The sequence below is a fragment of the Corythoichthys intestinalis genome, chromosome 1 (genome assembly GCF_030265065.1).
Source record: "Corythoichthys intestinalis isolate RoL2023-P3 chromosome 1, ASM3026506v1, whole genome shotgun sequence".
NCBI lineage: Eukaryota > Metazoa > Chordata > Actinopteri > Syngnathiformes > Syngnathidae > Corythoichthys > Corythoichthys intestinalis.
In genome coordinates, this window is record NC_080395.1 from 70,822,226 (window position 1) to 70,846,340 (window position 24,115).

At 44.4% G+C, this 24,115-nt stretch overlaps 1 protein-coding gene across 1 annotated transcript in view; it reads right to left on the bottom strand.

Annotated features, from left to right (window-relative positions):
- The window catches only part of LOC130912457 (phospholipid-transporting ATPase ABCA1-like), a 235,362-nt gene that overhangs the window by 205,261 nt on the left and 5,986 nt on the right, over positions 1-24,115 (bottom strand). Inside the window, exons 4-6 of the mRNA XM_057830569.1 lie at positions 9,923-9,999; positions 9,623-9,772; positions 9,334-9,539 (exon numbers count right to left, since the gene is read on the bottom strand). Coding sequence (XP_057686552.1) covers positions 9,334-9,539; positions 9,623-9,772; positions 9,923-9,999 — 433 coding nt within the window. The remainder of the gene's footprint in view (positions 1-9,333; positions 9,540-9,622; positions 9,773-9,922; positions 10,000-24,115) is intronic.

Here is a 24,115-nt window from a genome sequence, read left to right on the forward strand (position 1 = left end):
GTTTTTAGCGATTTTATGAGATATCACAAAGCTGGTCTTGGTTGCTGCATCCCGGGCTGCATATAGCTTGGTAAAATAGCCTTGTTGTTTTTCTAGCTTCGCTAGCAAATCTTCAGATAACCGCGCTCTTCCAGCCTCAGTCAGATGTCCGTATTTTTCTGCATGCTTCGTCTCGTAATGCCTACTCACGTTGTATTCCTTAAACACGGCGACCTGCTCACCACAAAGTAAACACACGGGTTTACCACCGACGTCTGTAAATAAATATTTAGTTGTCCATATTTTTTTTAAAACCACGAACTTTAGCGTCCACGTTTCTTTTTTTTGGCGTATGCAGACATTTTAGGGTTACCATTGAGTTGCTGCTAGTCACATGCACTCAGACTTGTTTCAGTACCTGGACGTAAATGACGTACGCATGCCGTAAACAGGTTTCAAAGTAAAAGCCCTGCTGTTTTAGTCCACGCATTACGCACAATTTTGAAAGTAGGTTTTATTTTCTTAAGTCCAAGCAACCTTTCGCGGGCCAGTCAGAGTGGGTCCGCGGGCCGTATTTGGCCCGCGGGCCGTAAAATGCCCGGGTCTGGCCTGGAGGGATCCGACGGGACTGAAGTATGCCCGAAAACTTCAAGACCGGTTGAGGCAGCGCACAAGTTTACACGAGACCAGCTGGTATGAGAAAAAAAAGGAACTATGATTTGCGGGGCAAGGGACGTGACTTCCAATCGGGAGAGCTGGTGTGGATTTATGCGCTTGGACAATCACTGGGATGGACCTTGTAGGATGCTATAACGGGTTGGGGAGGTCGTTTACAGGGTTGCGATTCCCCCTAGGGCAGTGCTTCTCAATTATTTTCTGTCACGCCCCCCCAAGGAAGACGTAAATGTTTCGCGCCCCCCCAAACTCTCTGCCGCCACTGTAAATAGTATCATTTGTCTACAAAATTACTATTATAAATACGCATCTGCCTAACATTGTGTCCTTTTTTTCTAATAAAGAAAAAAGTAACATAGATCAACTTATAATAAAGTATAACTTTATTAACATTGTTTTGTTTGTAACAGAAGACTTGACGTGCATCAATTTGCCTGAATTTAAAAAAAAAAATTCACATCCAAACTAAAAAATACACTCAAGGTACATTTTTGACCATTTGATACAGAAAAATAAAATGTAATAAAATCAGTAAATAATAACAAATTAAAATTGATTAGAAACATTCACTCATGAGGACAAAGTGCCAAAAAATTTGACCGAAAAAACAAATCTGAATAAAAGAAGAAAAAAAAAAGTGTCCTTGGACAGGACAGTTTTTATTTTTGCTGCTCACAGTATTTACCTCCTTTGCAATGGTGTGGAGTTATTTTGCAATTAGCATGCTAACAATGCTCACTGGCTTACTGATATAACACTGACAAAGCAGGACGATTGTTGGCAATATTCGGCACGTTTTCACTGAAAAAAATCAAGCGGCTTAACAATGAGATTGGGGTCTAATGTCTTTAAATGGCGTCTTAATTGATTTGGCTTCTGGCTGTCTGCTATAATTATTTTTAGACACAGTAAACAGTGGTCTTTCATCATGACCCACTGTATTAAAAGTCAAAGCTAAAAGGCAAACGGCACGAAAAAAGCGCATTCACGGCGGCCGAGGTAGAACCGTAGGTGAGGGCGGTCGTCGTGACGATCCCAAGCCGAAAATGGCACTTCTCGGGCGGCGACGTGAGAACCGGACAAGACAGTGGGTCGCTGCGTGAGTGAGTCCGGTCGGAAAACGGCTTTCGAAAACGGCGGTGGCACACTGCTCTTCATATCTGTTGTCTGTGTGTGCTGAGTGCTCTTCCTTAGTTCAAAAATACTGCGCGCACTCTGAAAATGAGAGCGCCACTGCCACCTACTGAGTGGATGTGCAAGTACACTTTATTCCAATACGGCAAAAAAAAAAAAAAAACATGTTCCCCGAGGTCACATGCGCCCCCGCTGGTATCGCTCTGCGCCCCCCCAGGGGGGCGCGCCCCACTATTTGAGAAGTACTGCCCTAGGGGAAGGAGAGCCGTCCTGCATCGCGACCGTTTTGCACCATATAGGGGTGACTTGAAGTGGTACTTAATGCCCCGGTGGGCGGCACGGTTCAATCCCGGGCTTCGGCCTTCCTGTGTGGAGTTGTTCTCCCCGTGCCTGCGTGGGTTTTCTCTGGGAACTCCGTTTTCCTCCCACATCCCAAAAACATGCATGGTAGGCTGATTGAACACTCTAAATTGTCCGTAGGTATGAGTGTGTGCGTGAATGGTTGTATGTCTCCTTGTGCCCTGCGATTGGCTGGCAACCAGTTCAGGGTGTACTCCAGCACCTCCGCGACCCTTGTTAGGAAAAGCGGCATGGAAAATGAATGAATGAAAATGATCCAGCGGCTCAGGAATGTGTTGAGGTTCCAAGTTCTGTGGACACCCATGTTGTTCCTGTTCCACCACAAGTGCAACTGGGCGATGGACAAGTTACTGTTCAAGGCTGGCCACGGCGGCAGATAAGAAGACCGGTTCAAGGATTTTGTTGTTGACCCCTCGGGGCGAGGGGCTTTGTAAGGGAGGGGCAGTGTAACGTTCGTAACTAAGCGCGGTCCCTTTAAGAGACGCTGGGACCGGAGGGCAGTGATGTAGGGGGAAGCGAGGGGGAGAACGGCGAGACAGCCAGAGCGAGTGGTCGCATGTCACGGCAGCCCGCTATATTTTTGTTATAGTTTTTCTAATTGTTGCCACAATAAAGTGGCGAAAGCCAGCACCGACTCCTTCTTCCCCCCATTTGGTAGCCTGGTACACCAGACTCCCCGCTGTTCCAGCTATAGAGTCTGGCGACCAATGAGCCTATCAAATTTCTAGGGTGGAGCAAGCCACAGCAAACAGACAGTGGAGTGGACATATCAGTGAGGGCAGACGTGACGTTGTTAACGCGACAACTCGCGCGGCGCGAGCGGAGAAGAGGGAAGTTTATTTAACATGTCTAGCGCGAGACAGCCTGTTGTCATTGACTTGTGTCTATGTGTTTTTGTTAATTTAAAACTGATTTTACCGTGGATTGGAACATATTCCCGGCTCTCCTGTTCGTCATCTGTGTTGTTGTGGAGACGACTTCCGACGCGGAAGAGTCACGTTGCTCGTTAAGAACATGTCACGCAAATAAACGAATCTGATTGGACGGTTAATTTTGTTCTTGCTCGAGAAGGCCGATAATGGGCTGGGTCCCAGACTATTCTCACAGTGTTTGAAAAATACAGGGAGAACAGTCTGGCAACCCATTCGGGGCTTTTACAGTACTTTTTTGATATCCAAACTTAAAAACAGGTCAAGCCTAACCCAAAACACAATATACTGCAAGTTTTAGTATTTTCCGACTGAGTTCAATTCAGTCAAGTTCAATCCACAATCTGCAAAAATGTGGGAAGATTTCGAACACAGTACAAGTGTTAAATGCCTTGTTTGACCTTTTTTTGTAAATACATTGTTCATGTTTGAAGATATTTGCTGGAAAAAAGGATCAATTTATTGTTTTTTTATTTTCATTTATTTATTTATTTTTTTTACTTTATGACACTGTGGCCTCTAATCTGAAATTTCAGAGGTGGGAGGAGAAAACTCAGGGGTTCATGCAAACTGTCTGAAAGTAAATGTTTACAATTCCATTCATTTTTACTCTAAATACTTAAACAGCTCAAGTTGGTTATCACCAACAACTGAGCTGAGAGATGAAAAGTTTGTCAGTCACAAGAAAAAAAAAACTGCAATTTTAGTTGCACAGACGGAATTTATACACTCAGTGATACATGCTACATGGAGTTTTTGGATCGAAACAAGGTAAGTACGCAATAATATCTCGTTAAAGTCATGGCGTCTTTAATTCTTCTCTTTCATGTTCTCGCCTCCATATAGGGTTTCACTGTTTAGTTTTTTTTTTTTTTTTAAATGCACTCCCGTTCAAAATTTTTCTTCCCCCAGAAAATTGAGATTTTAAGCTTTCCAATGATTTATCACACATGCATATTGGACAACTTTGAAATTTGGCCAAATTGGGGGTCTCAGAGCGGAACTTCAAGTCACCGGAGTGTTTTCCGCCATCTTCATTTAGACGGCATGCTCAATTATACAAATTATAAATTAGAATGTATCTTTAAATCTTAAAAAAAAAACTAATTTGCAAGGCGGCTTTCATTTTGGTATGGTGCTGCGCCAAAATATATTATACGAGGGCCATTCAATAAATAAGATGAATTTTTCAGTATAAGGACTTACTTTATACTAATACATATAGATATTTACTTTTTGTTGTATTGTTTTACTTGTTTTTCACATGGATTTAATTTCTTCTGCGGATTAAAAAAAAACGTAGTTTTGGTAATTTAAAAAAATTGCCGACCAAGAACAATGCTGCAGGATTTAAGAGCGGTCAGTTAAGGTTTTTGGTTGCAGAAGGGTGCAAACCAGTTTAAATTCATAGGAGAATGACAACTGTGTAAGGTGCCACATATCCAACTTGCAGAGAAACAAACTAGAATAAACTTAGAATACACAATATTCTAATTTTCTGAGACAGTCCTGTATATTGTTCTATGTAAAGGACGTCAGCCAAGGTCGGCCCCCCACATTTTTACCACGCCAAATCTGGTCCCCTTTGCAAAAAGTTTGGACACCCCTGCTTTAAATGGTGGATTAATGTACAGGACTGTCTCAGAAAATTAGAATATTGTGTATTCTAATTTTCTGAGACAGTCCAGTATATGGCAGAAAACACAGACAAGACTGAAAAAGCTGTTTCTGCTCTTGCACTCCTCTTTAAAAGAAACTGCTGTATTTTAAGCCAAAACAACTGTTGTGTTTGATATAACAATATGTCTATATGCTGCCATAGCAGATTCATGGCGCATTAAGCCCCAAACTATTTTTAATTTGTTCGTTTTACCCTGGAAACCCCCGTTGACAGACGTCACACAACCGCTTGTTTCAACCCAGCCATAAAACGAAGGTAATTAATTATATTTATCAACAAAGAAACAAAGAAAAATTGGGAAAAAAATGTTTAAAAGGGTAAATATATGAAAAAGAAAATCTTGACCACTCCTTGATGTCTGCATCGCGACCCTTGTTATATTACCATGTTTCACCCAAAAAATCCCCCAAAAATCCAGCTATGGCCACTCACAGCTGTGGCTTGACACTCAGTGATACATGTTACATGGAGTTTTTGGATCGAAACAAGGTAAGTACGCAATAATATCTTGTTAAAATCACGGCATCTTTAATTCTGCTTTCGCGTGTTCTTACCTCTAAATTGGGTTTTGCTGTTTAATTTTTTATTTTTTAAATGCCCTTCTGATCAAAATTTTTCTTCCCCCAGAAAAATGAGATTTAAAGCTTTCCAATGATGTATCACACATGCATATCGGACAATTTTGAAAGTTGGCCAAATTGGGGTTCTCAGAGCGGAACTTCAAGTCACCTGAGTGTTTTCCGCCATATACTGTATATACTAGTAAAAATATATCAGAAAACAATTAATCTAAAATGAACGGATATCTACCTCATAACTATCGCTTATTTTTGTTGTTACTGTCGCATTTTCTCAAATATGTTAGATGATAAATAATCGATCCAAACGAAGAAAAAAAAGAAAAAAAAAACGCTTAAAAGGGTAAATACAGGTATATGAAAAAGAGTATCTCGACCACTCCTTGATGTCTGCGATTTCTGCATTGCTACCTTTGTTATATAACCGTGTTTCACCCATAAAATCCCTCAAAACCCAGCTATGGCCATTCACAGCTGTGTCTTGACACTCAATGATACATGCTACATGGAGTTTTTCAATCGACACAAAGTGAGCACGCGATAATATCTCGTCTTTAGTTCTGCTCTCGCATGCTCTCACATCCAGATAGGGTTTCGCTGTTTAATTTTTTTTTTAAATGCCTTTCTGTTCAAAATTTTTCTTCCCCCAGAAAACTGAGATTTTAAGTTTTCAAATGATGTATCACACATGCATATCCGACAATTTTGAAAGTTGACCAAATTGGGAGTCTCATAGCGAAACTTCAAGTCACCTGAGCGTTTTCCGCCATATAGCCAAATGACCCCGAAGCTAAAATGGAAGGCTTCCATATTATTTTAAATTGGCTTGTAACTTAAACTTTTAATTCATTTATTTGGTTTCAGCCTAGAGTTATTTTAAATACTAATAAATATTTTTAAAGGAGCTCCACCTCCTTCAGCTACAGTGAAAGTTCAAATGGAGAACATTTTCTTAATCTACCGCACATTTTTGAGCTACTTCCGCAATAAAAGTGTGCTATGTCAGGATTCTTTTTGTCCTTTGTTTTTTAAGCAGCACTTACAGTGGGGCAAAAAAGTATTTGGTCAGTTTTCCCATTGACCTCAACTTTGAAAGACAGGATGAAAAAAAAAATCTAGAAAAAATCACTTCCTCCGATTTGTAAAGCTTTTTTTTTTTTTTTTTTTTTTTTTTTTTTTTTTTGCAAATTATGGTTGAAAAAAGGTTTTTAGTCAGCTACAAACAGGGAAGATTTCTTCTTTAAGAGACACATCTGTCCTCTCCACTCGTTACCTGTATTAATGGCACGTGTTTGAACTCATTTTCAGTATAAAAGACACCAATCCACAACCTCAAACAGTCACATTCCAAACTCCACCATGGCCAAGACCAAAGAGCTGTCAAAGGGACTCTTAAAACAAAATTGTTAACCTGCACCTGGCTGGGAAGACTGAATCTGTAATAGCTAAGCAGCTTGGTGTGAAGAAATATACTGTGGGAGCAATTATTAGAAAATGGAAAATATACAAGACTCCTGATAATCTTCCTCAATCTGGGGCTCCATGCAAGATCTCACCCTGCGGGGTCAAAATGACCACAAGAACAGTGAGCAAAATTCCCAGAACCACATGGGACGACCTCATGATTGACCTGAAGAGCGCTGGGACTAGGCGTGTGCCGGTATGAGATTTTCACGGTACGATAACCGTGAGCAAAAATACCGCGGTTTCACGGTATCACGGTATTGCAATTATAGCTCCAAAATTTTGAGATGTATTGGTTTAAAAAAAAAAAAAAAAAAAAAAATCCATTGAACAGGATTTTTTCAAAACATATTTGCAAATTGGAACATGAATATAATGTGAAAATAAATAAATTGACAAAAAATAACAAATATTATATAAAATTAAAATAAATAGAACCTAGACTATACCCACAGCCACAGCTCAAGTTGCTCAATATTAGAGTAAGAACAAAATAATTGCTATAAAAAGTAAAAACACTTCTAAATAAAATTAAAAATATATACTGTATGACTTTTTTTTGAGGGGGGAAGCTCAAGTGAAGTTTCGCAATTTTCAGCCACTGTGTCAACTCTAGTCTACATGATGCCATGCCTTTGTGTTAAAAAGAACAAAGAATTCATAAGTTAATAAGTTAGTTAAAAATGTATAAGTTAGTTTTATAAATTAGTTAAAATGTAAATATTGTTGAAGAAAGGTTTCATCTTAAAAAAAAAAAAAAAAAAAAAAAGGGAGGCGTGAGACCTCCTCTCTCATTTAGCGATCTTTGACGCGATTCTTTTTCTTTCCCCCCTGCATTCAAGCTTTTCTCTCACTCAGCGGCTGTGAGACATAAAAGAAGCTGCTCTCCCAGTTTAGCCTAGGCTAACATTCGTCTTTGTAAGTTTTAGTTAGTTTGTATACTGAATTTGAAAGGAAAATGTGTGTTTTGTTTTTGGCGAACTTTTTAATGGAGCTACTGCTATCCTGTTGAACCTAATCACACGTGGAAAAATACAATTGTACAGCGTTTTAAATGTATTTATTTGTATATTTCACCACGATTTGAGAGCTCAATAAATTGAAGAAAAGTACGCCTTGTGTTTGGAGGATTTGTTTTTGGGTTTGCTGGCTGTTTAGTGACACTCACGGCAACAAACAGGAAGGGGTGAGCGGTGCCGCACCAAGCCACTTCGGCTGCATTTTGGCACATGAAAAATAGCGAATACCGTACAAAGGTATGATGGAAAATTTTAGTGGTTTTGAAACCGCAACGTTTTCACACCACGGTAAACCGTGAAACCGATAACCGGCACATGTCTAGCTGGGACCAAAGTAACAAAGACTACTATCGGTAATACACTACAGGACGCCACCAAGGACTGAAATCTTGCAGTGCCAGACGTGTCCCCCTGCTTCAGTCAGTATACGTCTAAGCCCATCTGAAGTTTGATAGAGAGCATTTGGATGATCCAGAAGAGGCCTGGGAGAATCATATGTTCAGATGAAACCAAAAATTTAACTTTTTGGTAGAAACGCAACTTTTTGTGCTTGGAGGAGAAAGAATGCTGAAATGCTTCCAAAGAACACCATATCTACTGTGAAGCAAGGGGGTGGAAACATCATGCTTTATGGCTGTTTTTCTGCAAAGGGATCTGGACGCCTGATCTGTGTAAAGAAAAGGATGAATGGGGACATATATCATGAGATTTTGACTGAAAACCTCCTTCCATCAGCAAGGGCATTGAAGATTAAATGTGGCTGGGTCTTTCAGCATGACAATGATCCCAAACACACTGCCTGGGAAACAAGGGAGCGTAAGAAGAATTTCAACGTCCTGGAGTGGTCTAGCTAATCTCTAGATCTCAACCCCATAAAAAATCTTTGGAGGGAGTTGAAAGTCTGTGTTGCCCAACAACTGCTCCAAAACATCACTGCTCTCAAGGAGATCTGCTTGGAGAAATGGGTCAAAAAGCCAGCAACAGTGTGTGAGAACCTTGTGAAGACTTACATAAAATGTTTTGACCTCTGTCATTGCCAACAAGGTGAATATAACAAAGTATTGAGATAAACTTTTGTTTGACCAAAGTGATTTTCTGGTTTTTTTTCCTCATTCACTCATTTTTGAATTATACCTATGATGAAAATTATAGGCCTCTCTCATCTTTGTACAGTTGGTGGCTGACTAAATACTTTGCCCCACTGTATATTTGATCTTTGGCAAATACTGGCTTTTAGTTCTTAATATTGTGGAAAAAGCAGCTCCGTTTTTGCGATCCACTGTTTCAGCAGTGATTCAGCGATCAATTTCGTGGACTTGTTGAGAGCGCTGTGCCCGCATGCTTATCCTAAACATCCACAACTGTCTTAAATTAACAGCATGTCTTCATCCTGGCACGGTAAACAATGTAACCAATTCATCCAGGAAAGTTTCCTCAAGCCGCAGCGTCACGATTATCTTTTGTTTTAATCCAACACTCCTCAGGTGTATTGAACTTACTTTCTAAGCACCTACCTTTTATCGTAGATCTTATTGCTGCTGATAATATTTCTGTCCATGCGGATTTTGTAGGTGACATCAGAGGGAAGCGAATCAGTAGCAGAATCAGGAAGCTCGAATACCACTCCTGCCCAAAACCGGTTCTCCTTCTTGAGATCCGTAGCCCGACTAATCATTTGATCTTCATTTTTAACCCCCTCCAACTTGTTGTCCGACAAACACTGTTGTAAATGTAAGCAGATGTCAGCCATGCATTTATGTATATTCAATGCGGTAACTAAAACTTGTGTTGGAATATGTAGACCTTAGTGAGTTTGTCAAGAATAGTGATGGTTTCGGTGAGTTCCTTGTATATGACTAAGTTTAGAGAGTCGTCACCCTTTTGCTGTAGAGTACTCCCCAAGTCCAACCACTTCTTTTTCAAGTCCTTGAAAATCTTCAGTTCTGCAAAAATCTTGTTCACATTGAAAAGTCAGACATATTATATAAGTTTAACATATGCATTCAAATTGCTCAGATGTCTCACTGAGCCTGCTGAATGCATGATTGAAGAGCACAAGCATTTGCCTCTGAGAAAAGAAAAATCAAATTTAGTCTTATTTACCTTTTTCATAACACTTTCAACAACAGGCGTGTCTGGTGTGTAAAGCAGTTTTCCTAAGAATATAGCTTTTGTGGTTCCTGAAAAAGCATAAAAAGTAATTAGATTTTAGAATATCTATACAAAAATGTTCAGTCATTAATGCAATGCCTGTGTTTCCCCAATAGATTATGCATTGACCAATAGTGGCCCTTTGTGCTATTGTAGTCTGGCAAGCTGCACGTTCACGTTGTAAAATTTAAACGAAATGAAATCGACCATCCAATTCAATTGGTTTATTCACTGTGCCCCGAGTGATTGATGTCTCTCTGCAGTGGGTAACAAGTTCCATGGCCCTCTCCATGAATTTCCCTGTCCCAAAAGCACCATAAGCCCCCTAAACACCTTCTACTACTTGGCAATTGAGAATTTTTAGCTTTAAATGGTACACCCAAACCAGTGACGTGTGGTGAGGTTCATGACAAGTGAAACACTGAATTCCGGTCAGATTTATAAACATACACACAATATATATAATACCAATCTAAATTATTTCAAGCCAAAATTAGTAACATTATGTTTTTACCATTACTTGTACTTGAAATACATGTGGCAATCCCTGGATGAAAGCAGTCCTTGACTAGTCCTATTTGAAGGAATTCGGCTTGGGATTATTGTCTGTTTGTGGATTGGACAGGAGGATTCGGGAGTTACTGTTGTCCGGGCAACGAGGATGTGGATTCTGCCACGTCAGCGTCAAAGGGGGCTGTTGAAGTCTTGCCAGTTGTGTTATCAGTTGGATATCGGGCGTTCTCTGATGCTACTTGTTTTAGGACAGAACGGCCTGCTCTTTGTTCTGGAGTGCCCGGGAGAACTGATTGCGAGAGTTGGTGCGTCAATCTTGCTCATGACGCACACGTTCGGCTCCTGTGATAAGATGGCGTCGTGTATCTTTAGGCCCATATTCTGCGTGTCTTCATTAAACTATGGTATAAGTGCTATTTGTATTAGGTGTTTTAGAGTACTACAAACAGTCATAAAGTAAATATGAGATACAATACTATTCCCTGATTTATTATATTAAGTGTGTAAGACTAATAATGCAAACAGTTAGACGGTGACTACGAGAAAAGGTACCATCTCATTCAAATTCCTTATCTTTATTTCTTTTTCTTAACCCGCTGTTCCTCGTAACCCAAGCACACTCACGTACATGCGCTCACTGGCGGCATGGTAGTATTGCAGATCAACAGTATCTTCTTTTTATTTATTATCTTTATTTTTTTAAGGAAAAGCGGCATGGAAAATGAATGAATGAATTATATTATTTTATTTAAAACTGTTCTGTTCAGCTGCTTGACACAGAGGATGGGACTTGTCCTATTGGTCGGAACAGTTTTAATGTATACTCCCATTGTGATTATTCATTGTATTTCGTTTATTAGGAGAATGCGCGTGAGCAGGAAGGAGTTAGGAAGGGACAGAAATGAAAATAGAAACAGAGAATGTCACGCCTGGGTGAGGGTTGTCATGTGTTGGTATTTTCTCTTCCTGCCTTATTTTGAAGAATCACTCACCCTTCCTGCCGTCTCACCTGTCACTGATTATGATTACCTATTGTTCCCACCTGTGCCCCATTCCTCATGTGCTTAAATTGTTTTGTCACTCCCTAGTCTTGTGCCAAAGGGTCCTCGGTTGGCGCCACCGGAGCGTTTCTCTGGAGAAGCTGGTACCAGTAAAGTGTTCATTACTGATTGTACGCTACATTTTGACTGTTCTCCAGGCGAGTTCAGCTCGGACCGAGCCAAAATCGCATACATGGTCACTCATATGACTGACCGAGCCCGGGCATGGGCGATGGCTGAGTGGGAGCACGATTCTCCAATTTGTTACTCACTCACAGCCTTCAGAGAAGCACTAATCAAGACGTTCGACCCAGTTTGCTCCGAACGGAACCGAGCAAGGGAACTGGGAAATTTGCTGCAAGGCAACCGCTTGGTCAATGATTATGCCATTCACTTCCGTACTTTGGCCGCAGGAAGCGGTTGGGGTCACATGGCGCTCTACGACACCTTCCTGAAGGGGCTTTCCGTTCCCATTCGGGAACGACTCGTTCCCATTCGGGAACGGCTCGTTCCCCTTGATCTGCCAGATGACCTCGACTCACTCATCGCCTTGGCCATTCGGACAGATCATCGACTTCAGGAGCTCCGGAGGGACCGACCAAACCGCCTTGAGAGGTCCCCTCCCCTGGCATGTGCACATCCCGTGAGGCGTCACCCTTCTCCGCACCCTCACCCACCACAACCAGTAGAGGTCGAGCCTATGCAGCTGGGGCCGACCGGTCTCTCCAGAGAGGAGCGCAAGCGCCGCCAACTGGAGGGAAGCTGCTACTACTGCGGGGCCACGGGACATCTGGTGGCCGCCTGTCCTTCTCGCCGTGACAGACCTAAAGAACTACGACGGACTTCGGGAAACACACCCCGCTCGACCACCGATATCCAGGTAACGCACAGGGCCAGGACCCACACATTCCGGGCGCTCATAGACTCTGGAGCGGATGAGAGCCTGATGCCATGGGGGGTATGTAAGCTGTTAGGACTGCAGGCTCTTCCTCTTGAGCGACCTCTGGTGGCCCGGTCCCTTGACGGCACCAGGCTGTTTACGATAGGGTGCAAGAACACTCCGAGACTATGAGCTTCCATCTATTTTCTACATCTACTCAGACTGTAGTGCTGGGGTTCTCCTGGTTGTGTAAGCATGACCCTCAAATTGAATGGAAAACTGGGACAATTGTGGGCTGGGGTAGTGAATGTGCAAGGAACTGTAGGCGGGGGTGTAGTATGGTGGCTAGGAAGGTTGATGTTAACAATGTGTCTCTTTCTACCTCCTCAGGACCAGAGATCGACCAGAGCACAATCCCCGCTTGTTACCACAACCTAACCCAGGTCTTCTGCAAGACCAGTACCATGTCATTACCTCCTCACAGACCATATGATTGTGCCATCAATCTCATCCCTGGGTCCACCATTCCCAGGGGACGGCTCTACCCGATCTCTGGTCCCGAGAGACAAGCCACGAAAGATTACATCCAGTCCTCGTTAAAGGCGGGTTTAATCCGTCCGTCTTCCTCTGCTGCTGGGGCAGGTTTTTTCTTCGTGGGGAAGAAGGACGGAGGCCTGCGTCCATGTATTGACTATCGCCAGCTGAACGATATCACGATTAAGAACCGTTATCCACTCCCGTTAATGTCATCAGTTTTCGACCAGTTGCAACTAGCCAAGGTGTTCACAAAGCTTGACTTAAGGAATGCTTACCACCTAGTTAGGATACGGGAGGGGGACGAGTGGAAGACGGCTTTTAACACTCCAGATGGCCATTATGAATATCTTGTTATGCCGTTTGGTCTTACCAATGCCCCTGCCCTCTTTCAGGCATTAATAAATGACATTCTACATGATTATTTAGACCGCTTTGTATTTGTTTATTGAGATAACATTCTGGTCTATTCACCTGACCTAGCCACCCACCAGCAGCATGTAGCCACAGTACTAAAAAGACTCTTGGCCAACCGGCTGTATGTTAAGGCAGAGAAAAGCCAATTCCACGCCGACACCATCTCCTTCCTGGGCTTTATCGTAGCCCCCGGAAGGGTTCAGATGGATCCGGCTAAAATCAGCGCTGTGGTTAACTGGCCAACCCCCGATAGCCGCAAGAAGGTCCAGCAATTCCTGGGATTTGCTAACTTCTATAGACAGTTTATCCGAGGCTTCAGCGCAATAGCAGCTCCCCTCCATGCTCTCACTTCCCCACAGGTGCGGTTCTCGTGGACCCCCGAGACAGAGGCCGCCTTCCAGACACTCAAGACCCGTTTCACCAAAGCACCAATACTGAACATGCCTGATCCCCTCCGCCAATTTGTGGTAGAGGTCGATGCTTCCAATGAAGGGGTGGGGGCCATCCTCTCACAGCGCTCTGAACAGGACGGAAAGACTCACCCCTGTGCATTTCTTTCACGCAAACTCTCCAAAGCTGAGAGGAACTATGATGTGGGGGACCGAGAGTTATTGGCGGTGAAGACTGCTTTAGAGGAATGGCGTCACTGGTTGGAGGGGGCGGAGCACCCTTTTCTGGTCTGGACAGACCACAAGAACTTGGAGTACCTCAGGACTGCTAAGAGACTAAATGCTCGTCAGGCCAGGTGGGCGCTCTTTTTTAACCGCTTTTCGATTTCCATCTCTTACAGGCCGGGGTCCCAAAATAAGAAGGCTGATGCGCTCTCTCGTCTCCATGACCACGAGCCTGTGGCCAAGGAGCCTGAATACATCCTACCACTGAACTGTGTGGTGGGAGCGGTGACTTGGCAAGTAGAAAAGGAGGTTAAGTTGGCTAATGGGGGGACCCCTTCACCGCGGGGGTGTCCAGATAACCGTTTGTTTGTCCCGATTGACTTATGCCCCCGGGTGTTTCAATGGGCTCACTCCTTGCCACTTTCCTGCCATCCGGGAGTTCGGCGGACTATGCACGCCATCTGCCAGAGGTTCTGGTGGCCGGGCATGGAGCCGGAGGTCAGGGAGTACATTAAGGCATGCTCGGTCTGCGCCCAGAACAAGAGTTCGAGCCGCCCACGCATGGGACTGCTACAGCCACTGCCCATCCCCTCTAGGCCTTGGGCAGAAATATCCATGACTTCGTCACTGGACTCCCGGTCTCAAAAGGCAACAACACCATCCTCAAAGTGGTCGACAGATTCTCAAAGATGGCCCGCTTTATCGCTCTACCAGCCCTTCCCTCTGCCCAAGATACTGCTGAGATCATGATGCGGCAGGTGTTTCGGGTTCACTGGTTCCCCAAAGACACTGTTTCTGACCGGGGGCCCCAGTTCGTGTCCAAGTTCTGGGGGGCCTTCTGCAAATTGATCGGAGCCAAGCCTAGCCTCACCTCTGGGTATCATCCGGAATCCAACAGCCAGACCGAGCGCCTGAACCAGCAGTTGGAGACCGGCCTCCGGATTGGTTCTGGGACACCAAGCACTGGTGTCCCAGAACCAATCGACATGGAGCAACCACCTGGTCTGGGTCGAGTTCGCCCATAACACGCTGCCCACCTCAGCTACGGGTATGTCACCGTTCAAATGTGTGTTTGGCTATGACCCTCCAGTTTTCGCCGCCCAGGAACCCGAGGTCTCAGTCCCCTCCGCCCACGCCTTAGTCCGTAGATGCCGGCGCATCTGGGAGGCTGCCCGTCTGGTCCTTGCTCGTCAGGGGGACCGAATGAAGAGAACTGCAGACCGTCGACGATGCCCAGCGCCTTCATACCAGCCGGGGCAGCGGGTCTGGCTCAGCGCTCGGGACCTCCCCCTTCGAGCTTCATCCAAGAAGCTGGCTCCCCGCTTTGTTGGTCCATTCCAAGTCTCCAAAGTGGTCGGACCGGCAGCTGTTCGTCTACGCCTTCCCCGCACCCTTCGGATCCACCCCACGTTCCACGTGAGCCAAGTGGAACCCGTGGTGGAGAGCGCCGTGCTGCCGACTCCGCCCCCGCTGCCCCCGCTGGACATCGACGATGGCCCCGCCTACAAGGTCAAGCGGCTGTTGGAGGTCCGGTCCAGGGGCAGGGGACGTCAGTATCTCGTCGATTGGGAGGGGTACGGCCCCGAGGAGAGACAGTGGGTCCCCTCCCGCTTTATTCTTGACCCTAGCCTCATCATGGACTTCCACAGGGACCACCCTGAGCTGCCTGGTCCGTCTGGTATCCGGTCCTAGGGGGGGGGTTCTGTCACGCCTGGGTGAGGGTTGTCATGTGTTGGTATTTTCTCTTCCTGCCTTATTTTGAAGAATCACTCACCCTTCCTGCCGTCTCACCTGTCACTGATTATGATTACCTATTGTTCCCACCTGTGCCCCATTCCTCATGTGCTTAAATTGTTTGTCACTCCCTAGTCTTGTGCCAAAGTGTCTTCGTCCTTCGTCTTCACTACAGCCCATATTCATAGTCCAAGACATTCTACGTTGTGAGTTCATAGTATTCTACAGTTTGTTTTTTATGCTTAATGCAAAGTCCTTTTTTATAGTATTCTACTCCAGTGCGTTTTTTGCCTGGCTCTCTTGTTTCCCGTTTGTACCATTTTATTTCATAGCTTGTTATTTCCTCCTTCTGGAGCACCCTCAGTTTGTTACTGCTTCTGATTATTTGTGTTCACTAAAAGACTGAATTCTGCACTTGAGTCCGCTCCATTCCGTCCAAGTGTGACAGAGACAGAAGAGAACGAACAACAACAAGAAATACATTTAACGCCTACGCGAACTATGAATATAGTCAGTGTTGTCACTAACGAGTTACTAAGTAACACGCGGTGTCTGTCAGGTGTTACCCAGGGGCCAGAATCGGTGACATCGAAGGAAACCTCAGGCTCTTAAAGCAGAGTAGGAAGAGGTTCCGCCGTATCGTGATTCACGCAGGCGGTAACGACGCCCGGCGGAGACAGTCTGAGGTGCTTAAATCAAACGTAGCCTCGGTGTGTAAGCTTGATAAGTTGATGGTGGACATCGTAGCATTCTCTGGTCCCCTGCCTAATTTGGTCAATGATGAGATGTACTCTAGGTTCTCATCATTTAACCGGTGGTTGTCTAGATGGTGCCTAGAAAACGACGTAGTCTTTATTGATAATTGGCGTGCGTTCTGGGGGAAGCCCGGGCTCGTTCACAGAGACGGCATTCATCCAACTTGGGACGGTGCTGCTCTCTTAACTCGAAACATGGTCGCCAAACTTAGTCTCCCAAAGTGACACTCCAGAGTGGGGGCCCGGGCGCAGTGTTGTAGTGTAAAACCCAACTCTGTTAATTTTGATCACTCGCCTCTTTCCGAGCTGTCACAAATCCAACATTCAGGAAAGAAGATAGAGACTGTGTCCGTGCCTCGTATAGTGAACAGTAGAAAACATAGTACTATAGGAATAAGACCAAAGAATGTAATACATATAGCCCCTGATAGCAGTGAAAATAAAATAACTCCGAATAAATATATAAAATGCGGATTATTAAACATCTGGTCAATCTCGCCCAAATGTCTGTTAGTTAATGACTTAATTGGGGATTATAATATTCATATTTTGGCCCAGACTGAAAGTTGGCTTCAGTAGGCTGACTTTGTCAGACTTGTGGAATCCACACCCACAAGTCACGTGAATTTTCACACAGCTAGAAGCACGGGCCGCAGAGGGGGGGGGGGGGGGGGGGGGTGGCAGTAATATCACACTCTTGTTTAGGTATGAGCCCAAAAAGTAAAGCTAATTACATTTATAACTCCTTTGAAAGTCTAGTACTATCAATTATAGATGCTAACTGGAAGAACCAAAAACCAGTTCTTTTCATAGTAGTTTACCGTCCCCCTCGTCCCTACTCACGGTTTTTGTTAGATTTCTCCGACTTCTTATCCAGTATTTTGCCAAGCTGGGATAGAATTATAATTGTAAGGGATTTTAATATATATGTTGATGATGACGGTGACTCTCTTGGTAAGGCTTTTAATGACCTACTAGATGGGACTGGCTTCATTCAAAATGTAAATAAACCAACTCATAGTCACAAGCACACCCTGGACCTAATTTTAACCTACGGTACGGAGATTAAGTGTCCATCCCCACAACCCCGTACCGTCTGATCATTTTCTATTTACCTTTCAGTTTGTACTTCTAGATAATCCTTCACTAGTGACTAAAACGCAGATGAAAAAGACATTATGTGATGGCTCTGTTTCAGAGTATAAACAGATAATTCAGCCAATATTTGCCTCCATGTCATCTGATTATGAAGGAATAATGTCTGGCCTTGCTGTTAATGACGAGTTTGTTGATAGTGTCATGCTTACTCTACGAACTGCTCTCGATGTAGTCAGCCCCCCCCCCCCCCCCCCCCCCCAATTAAAGTTTCAAGCCGAGACGAGCTTCTCCCTGGTATAATGCTGAAACACGTTCTAATAAAAAATCGGCACGTAAATTAGAAAGACTTTGGCGCTGTTCCAACACAGAGCACACTCTCTGCCTGGAAACACAGTTTAGTGACCTATAAACAGGCCTTGCGTACGACTAAAACCAGATATTACTCATCCTTAATAGATGAAAACAAGAATAATCCTAGGTTTCAGTACAGCACTGTAGCAAGAATGACAAACAGTCACAGCTCAATAGAACCTTATATCGCAACCACCCTTAGCTGTGATGACTTCCTAAAAAATTTTAACAATAAAATCTCAACTATTAGTAATAAAATAAATGAATTACTTCCAACTATTAGGTCTGATAAAGTGCAGACTGAAAAATTAGAATCTCCTATAAAAACCTCCAAAATATTAAAGAACTTTACCACTGTAGACCAAACCGATGTAATTGCAATTATAATGTCCTCCAAACCATCAACGTGCCTCCTATACCCAATCCCAACCAAACTTTTTAAAGAGACCCTGCCTCTAACTATTGATATTATCCTAAATATAATAAATACCTCATTAGTTACAGGCCACGTGCCTCAGTCCTTTAAATATGTAATTAAACCGCTTTTGAAAAAACCTACTCTTGATCCTGACATTTGCCAATTATAGACCTATCTCTGATCTACCCTTTCTCTCCAAAGTCCTTGAAAGAGTGGTAACTAAACAACTCTGTCAGCACCTACAGGACAATATTTTTTTTTTTAACATTTCCTGTCAGGGAAAACGCGGGCAGGTGGTGTGGACCCAAATGCAGGGAAACAAAAGGCAGCTGGAGGGTGGTGGTGATCTCAAAAAAACGTTTTAATAATAACTAACAAAACACAAAGTACAACCAAAAGTACTGGGGATCAAAAAGGCAAGGTTCAAACAAAACTTACTATACCGGAGGGTTTAGAACACGAGGGCTTGGACAGGATCTTGACTTTGACACGGACAATGACGCAACAAGGAGTGAAAAGAAACTGGGAACTTATATACACACACACACAGACAAGGAGTAACGACACAACGAGGAACAGGTGAGCACAGGAGGATGCAAGTTGGAGGATACACTAGGATGAACAACAGATGAAATCAATGGGCAATCACAAAGACAAGTCACACTAGGAGAAAACCAACACAAAACCTAACAGTACCCCCCCCTCAAGGGATGGATCCCAGACGTCCCGAAGAAAACAAGGTCCCAAACACGGCGAGAAGAAGGATGCTAGGAGGAGGGATTAACATCAGCCCACCAGGACTAGTCAAGCGGGCGTCCAGGACGCCAGACGTGGGCCGACCGCACGGGTCAATCAGGTGGGCGCTTGGGGCGCCAGACGTTGGGCGACCGCACGGGTTGATCAGGCGGGCATCCCGGGCGAGGTAGAACTCTGTTGTTCATGCCGCCAAGCCATGGCAGGACGCGGGGAGCAATGTCGTCGTCATCATGAGGCGAGTCAGGCATGGAGTCGGGCGGACCAGGAACTGAGTCGTCGTCGGAGTCAGAGTTGTCGAGCGGACCAGGAACAACGTGTGAGTTGTCGTCGTCTGCTGGCGGAACAGCTTTTGGGTCGTCTGCTGGTGGAATAGCTTTAGGGTCGTCTGCTGGCGAAACAGCTTTAGGGTCGTCTGCTGGCGGAACAGCGTCTGGGTCGTTTGCTGGCGTGACAGCGTCCGAGTTGTGGTCGTCTGCTGGCGGAACAGCGTCCGAGTCGTGGTCGTTTGCTGGCGGAACAGCGTCCGAGTCGTGGTCGTCTGCTGGCGGAACACATTCTGTGTCTGCTGGCGGGACAGCAGCTAAGTCGCAGGAGTCTGCTGGCAGGACAGCAGCGGAGTCGCAGGAGAAAACAGGAGCGGTTGGCGCGGAGCGGTCGGCGCGGGCACAGGACTGCGGGGAGTCAGCGCGGGCACAAGACTGCGGGGAGTCGGCGCGGGCACAAGACTGCGGGGAGCCGGCGCGGGTACAAGACTGCGGGGAGCCGGCGCAGGCACAAGACTGCGGGGAGCCGGCGCAGGCACTTGACTGCGGGGAGCCGGCGCGGGCACTTGACGCGGGGAGCCGGCGCGGGCACTTGACGCGGGGAGCCAGCGCTGGCACGGGACTGCGGGGAGTCGGCGCTGGCACGGGACTGCGGGACTGCCGTCAGCGTGGGCGAGCACGCCGAGGCTTCCGGACGGTGTTCAATGGCAGACTGGGTGGCACATTACATGGTTGGATCGAAGGAGGGGTGTAGGAACTATGGCCCTTACCTGGGCGCCCCCGCTGGCCACCACGCGGATGTCCAGGGTAGATAGATGGCCAAACGGGAACCCAGGTAAGGGTCCAGGGAAAACAGGCTGTGGAGGGGACGTGGAATGATTGAGGCGTGACAAAAACTGAGAGGGTGAAGAAAAGGGCGTGGAATCAAAATCTGGGTCGGAGTCGGTGTCAGAAAGAAGATCATATAAATTGTGATCTTCTTCGAAATTAGAAAAATCTAAATCCAAAAAAACGTGGCGAGGCAGAACATAATCAGGGGAACGGGCGGATGGTCGTCGGCGTGCACGCCTGAGCCGGATCTTTCCCGCTGGGTCCACAATTGGTTGCGTCATTCTGTCCAAAACGCAGCAGCAAGACTTTTAACAGGAACTAAAAGAAGAGAGCACATCACCCCTGTGCTGCAGGCCCTTCACTGGCTTCCAGTCGAGTTTAGAATTAAATTTAAAATCCTCCTTCTTACATTTAAGACCATTAATGGGTTGGGGCCATCTTATTTCACCGATGCTCTGGTTCCATACCGCCCCAACAGAACACTCCGCTCTCAGAATGCAGGTCTACTGGTAGTTCCCGGGGTTTCTAAAGTACTGTCGGAACTAGAGCCTTTAACCACCAAGCCCGTTTTATGGAATCAGCTTCCAGCTAATATTAAGGAAGCCGAGACAGTCTGCACATTTAATATTAGATTTAAAACGTTCCTATTCGACAACGCTTATGGTCAGGCTAGTTGAAGTCGGATTAGACTCACAGTTCAATCTAAGCTGCACTAGAAGCTATCATGCTGGGGGAAGTACAGCCACCGAGTTCTGTCTCCTTTTTCTCACTCTACCTACCACTTGTCTTACTTTATTTCTATTTTCCAATGTTAATCTCTAGTTAACTAGTCTCTTCATCACTAGTCACATGGTGTCCCCTTTCCCCCCTCCCCTCCGGGGAGGGGCTATTTTTCAGCTGCAGCCTCCTGACAATCTGGACCCCAGGCTGGATGGACGTCCTCATTGCCACCCCGTCTCATCTGGCTAGATGGACCTCTTCTTGTTCCTTTACTCTACTGCATCTTTACAGACTGTAACCCCGTCTGCTAATTCCCATTAGCAGTCCTGGTGCATCCTGTCTATCCGTCCTGGGAGTGGATCTCTCCTGACTGTGGGACTCCCCAAGGTTTCTCATTTTCTCCCAAAGAGCTTGGAGTTTTTCCTTGCCGACATGGAGGGTCCAAGGATGGGGGATGCCCAGGACTTGAACTTTATTTATTCATTTTTCTTTACTTCATTTGCTGTTTCTGACTGTGTATCATATTGCCTCTGCAAAGCCCTTTGAGACAACCTTGTTGTGATTTAGGGCTATACAAATAAAATTGAATTTTCTTTCAGAAACGAGCAACACGTTCATTTTTCCTAAACCAGCAATTTGATTAAACATAGTTTCCTTAGTGTCTGTGCGTTACTATTTTTGTTATCGTTACTGTCTACAATGCTCAAGTAGGTCGAATTCAAGCGTAGGGCTACTGCACCTTTAAACATGTTTTGTTTTCTGCTTGAGATAACTGTTCTGATTTGGTCTAAACAAATAGAAGTTGATTTGATTTTATTTGACTTAGAACACATCCATAACTGAACAGTATGGACATGCAGGTGACAATGTTTATTTTAGGTAACCTATTGTGGTTCCTTGGTTTTATTCCATTATTATTATTATTATAGTTATTCCTTGTTCCGCAGCCTCTTTGACCTCAATTTGACCCCCCTAGAATGCTTCAAAATGCACCAAAATCGGCAGGCAGGTCAAAACAGGTGCAGTCTTTGATACCATGTAAAGACAAATTCCAAATACACTATGTAGCGGCCACCAGAAGTCATTCTTTGTCCCGCCGACGCTTTGAGCCCTACTTTGACCCCCTTACAATGTTTCAAAATTCACCAAACTTAACAGCCAGGTGAACACTGGTGAAAACTTTAAAAAATGTAAGACAAAAAAGAAAAATCAAAATATGCGTAAATGTGTGGAGTGCTCCCTTTTTTTTTTTTTTTTTTCTTAAGTGAAAGAGGAGGTAACAACGCAAGGGTTGCAATTGAGAACGCATCAGTACTATATGAATGGGATTATTCTGTCCTCAATGTGTGAAAGTACACAAATTGACAAATAGCGAACATAAGAAGCCCCAAAGAGAAATCAGACGTGGCAAAGTTGAATGGGCTTTACTGAAGTCATCATTTCTCTTGACAGAAGCACGTTTCTGATATTTTTTGTAAAACTGAAAATAATAAAACATTGTGTCAATAACGTGCACAAATCACAAAATAACACAAAGTACGCACACACACGTGTCCATTTGAGTAGTAGCACTAGCCAATTAGCTCACAAGCAACAAACAATATAACTACATTTGCCATATATGTAAACAAAATGACCCCAGGGTCACGGCCCCTCCACAGCCAATCGGGTGGGGTAAGCCTGTGCATCCCATCCCTCCACTCGCAGCTCCAGCAAGGGGGCTGCCGTCATCCCCCCGGGAACCAGGATGGGGTCCCCTGGATCATCCACGCCCCCATTAACCGGCCTTCAGGGAAGGGATGAAGGGATGTGCCACTGACCCCCACGCCTGCCCCTACCAACGCCCGTCCACCCGGCCCACCAGCCACCGCTGCAACCCCCGACTGACACGGCACACTGTGGGACCCCCAAATAGTATTATCCAATACAAAACAACATCCCAGCTAAGGGTGTGACAATATGAATATATTGGTTAAACCCATAAATAAAATAAAACACAACAGGCTTTACACATGAACTAGGCTACTGCATGTAACAAAGCATACAAGACACGATGTGCAAAATAACAGTATTTTCCATTTCCTCACATCAAAATGCAAAACATCAAATTTACTCTACTTTAGAACATAACAAGAACGTAGGGTGTACAGTATATTAAAGATAATTGGATAAGATAACAAGATAACACACATTAATAGAAGTGAACATCACATGCACAGTGAAATGGAATATATTTTAAAGATAATGCAAACATCGACTTTTTTTTTTTATTATAAGCAAACAAATTGGTCACCTGACATAAATTACAAATGTGCACATTAAGATTGAAGATGTTCTAAATCTTATATAAATTATTTAAAAAATAATTAAATTGAACTTCCAATGCTCTTTTTTTTTTCTTTTTTTAAACAAAGGGGGTTCAAAAGTTGCCGTTTCGGGATCAAAGCACCACTACACCCTGTTCTGGCCCCAAATCTTTAAGCGGAACAGCATACTGGACCACCCATTTTCATCCCTGGATATATTGCATTACTTTGTAGCCCAAAAGGTTATCAATATGCTTTCTCTAAAAATGCTTATGCACTGCCACAACAGCTTCGGGAGAAAATCTGAAAAGGGAGTCAAATCTGAGAACACCGACAGGACGATCACCAATCTAGGCAGCGCTTTTACGTGACAATGATGTTTGGTGACCCGGTTCTGATTGGGTAAGGGTTCACTCTCTCGGTCACGGAGGCGGAGCCTATCAGACGCCTCGGTTTTTGTGTTCTGTGACGCACGGAAAATCTGCAAAATGATGCTACTGTGTTTCCCTGTATATCCTACTAAAAGGAAAGCACATGAAAGCTCTGGATGGTAACAATTTACATAATTATATTGGAATAACCTTGATCACACAATATCTTACCATGAAGATCTGCAAACAAAAACTGGAGTTCGTGACAGCACAAACTTTCCTGCTCAATTGTCACTCGACGAACTTGCCACATACAGTGGGGCAAATAAGTATTTAGTCAATAACTAATTGTGCAAGTTCTCCCACTTGAAAATATTTGAGAGGCCTGTAACTGTCAACATGGGTAAACCTCAACCATGAGAGACAGAATGTGGAAAAAAAAGAAGCAGAAAATCACATTGTTTGATTTTTAAAGAATTTATTTGCAAATCATGGTGGAAATTAAGTATTTGGTCAATACCAAAAGTTCATCTCAATACTTTGT